Below are 8,626 nucleotides of genomic sequence, written 5' to 3' on the forward strand. Positions count from 1 at the left end.
CCTCACAATGGATGATCCTCCCTCACAATGGATGATCCTCCCCTCACAATGGATGATCCTCCCCTCACAATGGCTGATCCTCCCCCTCACAATGGCTGATCTTCCCCTCACAATGGCTGATCCTCCTCCTCACAATGGCTGATCCTCCCTCACAATGGCTGATCCTCCCCTCACAATGGATGAACCTCCCCTCACAATGGCTGATCCTCCCCTCACAATGGATGATCCTCCCCTCACAATGGATGATCCTCCCCTCACAATAGCTGATTTCTTCAGAAGCAGATCGTCAGGTCTTTCTTCCAAGACCCCTCTGGCTAGACTCAAACCTTCAACCTATTCATTAGCAGTTAAGTATGCATCACCTAGATATATATACATATTAACAGGTAGTTTAAGCACTGGACTGCAGTTCAAACCCACCAGCTGCTATGAGTCAAAATCAACTTGATAACACTTAACAACAACAGAATGTTCTTATGCGCTGTATTGTAACTGCTGAACCAGAAGGTCAGCAGTTCAAACCCGCCAGCCACTCCTTGGAAACCCTATACAGGGTTGGTATGAGTGGAAACCAACTTGAAGGGCACTTAACAACAATGAAACAGTGTTCTTTTGGAATATCCAATGAGATGCTTCCACAGACCAAAGCAACATGGGAAACAAACACTCACTCATCCAGGCCAAGAAATTTGAAAATGAGGAACTTACCGGACAACAATCATTCATATCACATGCAAATAAAATTTTGCTGAAGATCATTCAAAAACAGTTGCAGCAAGCAATACATTGACTGCCTGAAATTCAAGTCAGATTCAGAAGAGGATATAGCTGAAAGCAGAGACCAAGATATTTACTTCTGTTTTACTGACTACACCAAAGTATTCAGCTGTGTGGATCATACCAAATTATGGATAAGATTGTGAAGAACGGGAATTCCAGAACAATGGTTTAAAATCGAAAAGGTGTGCATCAGGGTTGTATCTTTTCACTATCCTTGTCCTGGTGTGATGCTGTAGGATAAGCGTTGGACTGCAAACTGCAAGGTTAGCAGTTCAAATCTACCAGCCACTCTTCAGAAATGCTACAGAGGATTGCTAGGAGTTGTAACTGACACTACAACCCTTAACAACAACATTCAATTTTTATGCTGAGCACATAATCAGAGACGCTGGGCTATATGAAGAAGAACACGGTAGGTATCAGGATTAGAGAGAGACTAAGGAGCTATGGTAGCATAGTGGTTACAAATCGGGCTGCGAACCGCAAGGTCAGCAGTTCGAAACTACCAGCTGTTCCGCGGGAGAAAGATGAGGCTTTCTGTTCCCGTAAAGATTTACAGCCTTGGAAACCCTATGCAGGTCTCTGTGAGTGGGAACCGACTCCACGGCATATGACAGCAACAGCAACAGCCTGGAGTCCTGGTGTGGCACTGTGGGCCAATGCGCCAGACTGTTTGAACTGCAAGGTCAGCAGTTCAAGCTCACCAGCTGCTCCTTGGAAACCCTATACACAGTCACTATGGGTCAGAATCAACTCAACGGCACTTAACAATAACAGCCTGTAACCCACAGATGACACAGCCTAGCTTGCTGAAAGTAAAGAGGAACGTGAAGCACTTATTGATAAAATTCAAAGACTACGTCCTTCAGTGTGGATTGCACTTCAACATAAAGAAAACAAAGATCCTCACAACTGAATCGCTAAGCAACAACATGATAAATAGAGAAGACTGAAGTTACCAAGGATGTCATTTTACTTGGTCCCCATAATCCATGCCCATGGAAGTAGCAGTCAAGAGACATATTATACTGAGCAAATCTGCAGCAAAAGACCTCTTTAACAAGCAATTATGTCAGATTGAGGACTAAGGTGTCCCTGACCCAAGCCATGGTATCTTCAGTCACCTTGTGCATAGAAGAAAACTGGACCATGAATAAGGAAAACGAAAGAATTGATGCATGTGAGTTATGGTGCTGGCAGACAGTATTAAATACACCATGAACTGCCGGAGGAAATAACACATCTGTCTTCAAAGACGGACAGCCAGAATACTCCTTAGAAGTAAGGATGGCGAGTCTTTGCCTCGGTTACTTTGGACATGCTAACAGGAAGGATCATTCCATGGAGGACCTCGTATTTGGTAAAGTGGAGGGTCAGTGAAAAAGAGAGAGCCCTTTACCAAAATGGGCTGGCGCAGGGGTTGTGCCAATGGCTGACACATAACAATGACTGTGACGATGGTGGCAGACTGAGCAGCAGTTTATTGTGTTGGACATGGGGTTGACTGAGGGGAACCTAACAACAACAACACTTTTAAGTATCAATTAGCACAGTAGCTCAAAAGAGGGAAGAAATCTTTACAGCAAGGACCATGCCCACCCCCTCCACACACAGAGTACACAGGGATAGGCAAATTGGACATTGGCTACCCAAAATGGGGAGGCTACAAAGGCAAGAAATGACTGACTTACAAGCTTTCATGAGGGAACCTAGATCCAGAGGGTATGGAGGAAGGTAGAATCTCCACTGAGTAGTATCCAATCTGTCTGGGCAGGCTGATGAAAGGAAATGCAGATAGGCCTCTTGTGAACAATAGTGAATAATTGTTATCAGGACTGATTGTGAGGGTTGGAAATGTAAAGGTAGACGTTTTGTAGCAAGGAGAGGAGTGATTAACTTTGAAGCCTAGGAGCGGAGGTCCCTGGGACCATCAAGGGAGAAGAGCAGAGAGCGGGACCCTACCCAGAGAAGCAGTGACACCAGAGATGGAGGCAGAGACAATGACGTGGAGCGATGGAGCAGCTGGGGACTTTAGATCCAGAGAGGGAGAGGGGCTGTGTGCTGATGACTGGGGGGGCACGGAAGGGATTGTCACCATGGCAGTGAAATGATATACGATAGGATTAATGTAAAACTAATGTTCTCCCATCTAAACTATCACATAATTCACAATAAAACATTTTTTTTTTTTAAGTATCAATTAGCAGCTATTAAGGGACAAAGGAGGCCTTTCCCTTGGCTGGCACACACTTGCCAGTTTTCCCAGGTAAACCCCATTCTTGGCCAGTCTAAAGGAGTTGATGCTTTGAGTAAAAGGGCCCTTGGAGAGACAGAGGGCTCCCCAGAGCCCACTCCTCTTCATTTACTGCTGACCGACAGTGCTTACCCACCGCCTCGAGAGAGCCAGCCCTTTATAAGCTTAGGAATGCTGGTGTGTGTTTCTGGGAGCAGTCATCCCAACAATCAGGGACAATTCACCGCCATCACCATCCTTGTCACCTCCCGTGGACACCGCTGCTCTTATTCTGACTGCAGCTCTCCCCCACCTCCCTTCTTCCACAGCCTTTAGTTTCTCGGATTCCACAGAACATTCCAACATTTTATTCCCACTGAGCAGCAAAGGACCACCCTGGCCATACCGAGGGGGGACATGGAAGTCCACTCTGGCCTGAGTGAGATGGGGGGGGTGCCGGGTGGGGCTCTGCTGCAGGCTGGCACCCCGGGCCCTGCCCTCTACCACACACAGGCCCCTTTGTGCTCTGCACGGAGCTTTCAGGGCAGGCAGGGAACAAAGCCACAAACCTCCTCAGCAGATCCAGGCCTGACTGGTGATCAGAAGGGAGGGGGTGGCAGGGGGCTTCCCTGGGAGAGGGGCCCTTCCCCACTGCTCACCACAATCAAGAAACCGTTCCTTTCCCTCCTCCACTCTTGTTCAAATGAAAGAATTTGGGGGAACCAGAAAAATGTGGCTTTTATTTCCAAAACTGGAATCAATTATAATTGGGGAATTGGTTAAATATTCCCAACAGAGCTCAGACTCAGGTCTGTGGTGCCCAAACCCAGCCTGGAGGGCATGGACTGGAGACTGGACAGAGCTGCCCCTGAAGGTGGCCAAGGACCAGACCCTGCTCTAGGAGAATGCCTGGAGGAGACACAGCCATCCTCGGGAGTCTGCATGCCTCCCTGCAGGCCACATCTGTCCCCAGCAGGACAATCCACTCTCCCAGGGAGCCCCCCACCCAGAGGGTAGAGGGCTGGTCACAGGCATGACCTCCCTGTGAAGGTCAGGGATGGGGTGCAGCTTGGCACTGCCCAGGGGGCAGCAGGGCCAATGGTCACACGTGCTGCTTCAGGACACTGTCTGACCTCTGACCCTGGTACAGGCAGATGGGGTGCAGCAGTCAGAGTGGGAAGTAAGGTCTTCCCAAGCTTTAGGGGGTGGGATAGGAGAACAAAAGCACAGGGCAGTACGTCATGGCCCCCACCCCACCCCCGTAGGATGCAGTGCTCTATCCACTCCTATTTCCCCACCCCACTTCCCCAGTCAAGTGTCAGTGTCTCCTGAGGGGAAAGACCAGGAGAAAGGGGGAGGGGAGGGGTCAGGAAGGCTGCTCTCTGCAAACGCTGGTCCCACAAAACCTTGGGCTAGGAGACTAGGAGGCAAGTGGAAAGGGGTATGGGTTGGAGGAAGCCTCACATTATAGCTCCCTGGGACAGCCAGTACCAACACACTAGAGGCCCCTCTCGGCCCCTCCTTGCCAAGCCTGAAGTCCAGCAGGGTCTGACTCAGAAAAAAACATACAGACAGACAGATGGGGTTAATCTTAGCAGGCCTCATTGAAGTTCCAGAGAAGAGGTGAAGTGTGACCACTGAGCCCCTCCATCCCATGGGAATCCACCCTCTGACCCCTTCCCTCTGTGACCAGTCCTGGTCTAAATGACAAGGATTGGTCCCCTAGCATGGCCCTGGGCAGACACACTCCTAGCTATCCAAGCACTTGGAACAAGGCCAGCCAAGCACACCTGACAGCAAAGGTTTCTGGGGGAATAATCAAGGTCACCCAGTCAACATCCTGGGGGGGGGGGATTTCACCCAGTCTCCGAGCCCTGCAGAAGCCCCTCCATCTCCCCTTCCCACCAGAGCCTCTCTGCTCAGCCATCAAAGCACATAGAGTGGGCGGGTATCTCCTTACAAATGTACAAAGTGGACCCCCAGACTTCCTGGCTGCCCGCAGGGCAGGCAGGAAGCAACCATGTACATCCCCCACTGGCCAGCAATGTCCACCTGGGAAGAAGCCCCCCACTGTCCCACAGGAGCCACTTCAAAGCAGAGGAAAAGGCTGCAAGTATCCTGTTTCACCCAGAGGCCGGCAGGCCGGTGCCAAGGGGGCCTTTAAACTTCACGTTCACTGCAAACACTCGGAAAGAGCGCACGCCTCCTGCCTCCCAAAGGAAGGGCTGGCTTACTCTTTATCCTGCGTGCACACACTTTCCTTTGCAAGAATTGTCCCTCACCCCTCACTCTGGTTCTCAAGCTAGGCACGGGCTCAGATGCTGCAGGAAGGACCCCAGGGTGAGACGCAAATGACGACAACCCAGCAAGGTGGCCAGTGTCCTGTGCGGAGTCATGATACTGCTCCCTCAGAGGCCCTGCCCCACTCTGGGCCTGGCATCCATCTCAAGGACTGTGTGAGGCCCAGGCACCCACGGGGGAAGTGGGACCCTCAAGATGGTCCTTCTCCCTACAGCCTCAGAGCCTGCAGAAGAAGGGGTAAAACATGGTCTCCCTCTGCATGCCCCCACCCCACTAAGTGTCCTGGCCCTGCCACCCACAGTCTTGCCATGGCCAGGGCCTTGGTGTCCAGGTCCCTGGTGTCTGCAGCCACATCCCCGGCTGGGTGCCCCATTGGTGCTTTACTCACCGTACTGACAACGGGGACCATGGAAGCCTTGGGGACAGAGGCACGGCTGGGTGGCGCCTGGCTGGCAGTGGCCGCCGTTGAAACAGACTCCGGAGCTACAGACAGCTGTGAAAGCAAGGTGGGGACAGGTAAGGAGGGGCAGAGCAGAGGCTCCTAAATCAGCCCCCCCAGGGCAATGACAGGTGACCCACCATGTGCTTGACACAGAACCTCCAGGGACTCCAATGAAGTCCCCCCCATTCAGCTCTGCTCTGCCCTGAGGCAGGGGCCCCACTAAGCCAGAAGACCCAGCCAGTCTTCAAGTCCAGGACTCTCAGGCATCTGAGTTAGGAGGACAGGACTGGGCCCATGAGGAGAGACACACAGCCTTCAATCTGTCCATTGCTGCCCCAGGCTTAGAGAGCGCCCCCTGCAGATAACAAAGCTAGCTCTCACCCACACCCCAAGCTCTGGTCCCACACCATCCTCCCTCCCACAGCAACATGAGGATGTGTCTAAAACAGGAGGGAGGTGGCCTTCTGGGGCCACATGGAACCCAAGGGAATGCTCAGAGACACCCAGAACCCATAGAGGGAAGCCCAGGGCCCATGTAATGGGAAACATCAGTGTCCAGGCACAGAACACCCAAAACCTTTGACATTGGCAACAATGAAAAGCCAGTGTGTTTACTTTTTGCCATGACACCCAGCCCAAACCAAAAAGGCAGGCCACCCCCGGATGGGGAACAGGTGAACAGCCAGACATCCAGGAAGGCAGGACCCACCCTCAGTGGGGCCCAGTCCTGGCCTACCATGGTTCTGAGTTTGGGGCATTGGAGGTCAAAGGACAACTAGCTTGTCCCTGTTCCCATACTTCCATCTCTCCTCTGAGTCAATGGTGTCTCCCTCCACCCTGTCACCTGTCCTTACAGTCCTCATGTGTCCCTCTTCCTCATCCCAGTCTTTTCCACCCTGCCACCCCTACCCGTCAGGAAGCATCTGCCTAATTCAAAACAAAGAGGAAAGGAACATGAGCTCCAAGGACTGGGACTTTCTTCTATGAAATCCACAAAGTCATAGAAACCAAAGCTTGCCAGTGGTTACCAGGGGCGGGGGCCAATGGAGGGAGGAAGCGGCAGTTTCTGCTCACGGGGCATTGAGTTTATGTGAATGTTGGTGGAATGATTTGGAAAAGGATAAAGAGAATAAATGCACAACTTGAAAAATGCAGCCAAGGTCACTAAATTGCACATATGGAACTCATTGAATTGGTGAAGGTTTTGTTGTATATGTTTTCACCACATCGACACACATGCGATGAAAGGCATACCAAGACTCTGCTCCCCTTCCCTCTCTGGCCCAGCTCCACTGTAGCACCCTTGGCTGGTCCAGCTCAAAACACCACCTCTAAGGCCAGTGGGGTAGTGGGTATCACCAGCTCTACTGCACACACAGACCTGTGGGCACACACCCATAGATACACCATCCACATGTGCACATTGTCATATACACACACATACACACACACACAAGCACATCAGGACACACAGCGTTGGGAGCAACCACTGTGCTCGCTCTCTGCATCCAGCATGGATGTTAGTAATTGATCTCCTTCCTGGAAAAGACATCTTTATTTTTTAAGATTTTAAAGGGGTCTCTTGCAAGAGATTTGCCAATTGCAAAACATAGCTTGATTTTCTGACTATATAAGCATAGTGGTTACAAATCGGGCTGTGAACTGCAAGGTCAGCAGTTCGAAACTACCAGCTGCTCCGTGGAAGAAAGATGAGGCTTTCTGTTCCCGTAAAGATTTACAGCCTCGGAAACTCTGTTCAGGATCACTATGGGTTGGAACTGACTCAACGGCACTTAACAACAGCAATTTCCCTGGGCATTTATTGTTATTCCAATGAAAAATCCTAAAACGAAGACTGTAGAAGACTGAAGGGTCAGTGAAAAAGAGGAAGACCCTCAATAAGATGAGGGTTTGACACAGTGTTGCAACAATGGGCTCGAACACACCGACTACGGTGTCAATGGTGCAGGCCGGGGCGCGATTTCATCATGTTACACATACGATCACCATTAGTGGGCGCCAACTCACTCAATGGCTCCTGGCCCAATTGTTGATAGATGCCACTGAGTGACTTGGCAACACCACCCACCTATCGGAGTCCTAGTGTGGCATTGTGGGATAATGCGTTGGACCGCAAGGTCGGTTTGAATCTCAAGGTCGGTGGTTCAAGTTCACCAGACACTCCTAGGAAATTTGTAGGGTTGCTATAAATCAGAACTGACTAGACAGCAACCCACCTATCAGCTCAGGGCAGACACCAGGGAACCATCCTCACCTGCACGCTACCCCCCAATCCATATTCATACCCTGCCCAGGGTTCACCCAATCCTGCAGCCTGTGTGCCTTGAACACACTCATTCCTTTCCATCTCCAATACCACCATGCTGGACAAAGCCACCGTCATCCCCTGCCCCTGCAAATCCTCCCGTGTCCTCTCCCAAATTTCAGTCCTACTCACTCAAATCCATTCTCTACCCTAAAGCCTTCGTGATCTTTTCAAACATAATCTGGATCGTGTCACCCTGATTGAAAGCTCTCAGTGGCTGTCTTGACATAGAACAAGCCCAACTCCATGGGCTCCTCGTCCGTGCCTCTAGACCGCTACCTGGCCATCAGCCTCATTTCCACACGCATCCCCAATGCTCTGTGTGCATCCAGCACTCTCTACTTCAAGGCCCCATGTGATGCATTTGGTTTCCAACACCCACCAATGTGGGAACAACCTGACCCTAACTAAACACCTCTTCCCCAGGGAGCTTTGCTCAGCCCTCAGTACTCACGGTTCATGCACGTCCCCTTTGTCGTGCCCTCAGTTGTAACGAAACATTTAAATTGTTGTTGTTGTTGTCAGGTGCCATCGAGTCGGAACC

The 8,626-nt window shown here is 51.0% G+C and overlaps 1 protein-coding gene across 1 annotated transcript in view; it reads right to left on the reverse strand.

Annotated features, from left to right (window-relative positions):
• Nucleotides 1-8,626, reverse strand: part of MEGF6 (multiple EGF-like-domains 6) — a 154,381-nt gene that overhangs the window by 104,825 nt on the left and 40,930 nt on the right. Inside the window, exon 4 of the mRNA XM_006871784.1 lies at nucleotides 5,703-5,807. Within this exon, the coding sequence (XP_006871846.1) occupies nucleotides 5,703-5,807 (105 nt within the window). The remainder of the gene's footprint in view (nucleotides 1-5,702; nucleotides 5,808-8,626) is intronic.

The sequence above is a fragment of the Chrysochloris asiatica genome, unplaced genomic scaffold (assembly GCF_000296735.1).
Source record: "Chrysochloris asiatica unplaced genomic scaffold, ChrAsi1.0 scaffold00173, whole genome shotgun sequence".
Lineage (NCBI taxonomy): Eukaryota > Metazoa > Chordata > Mammalia > Afrosoricida > Chrysochloridae > Chrysochloris > Chrysochloris asiatica.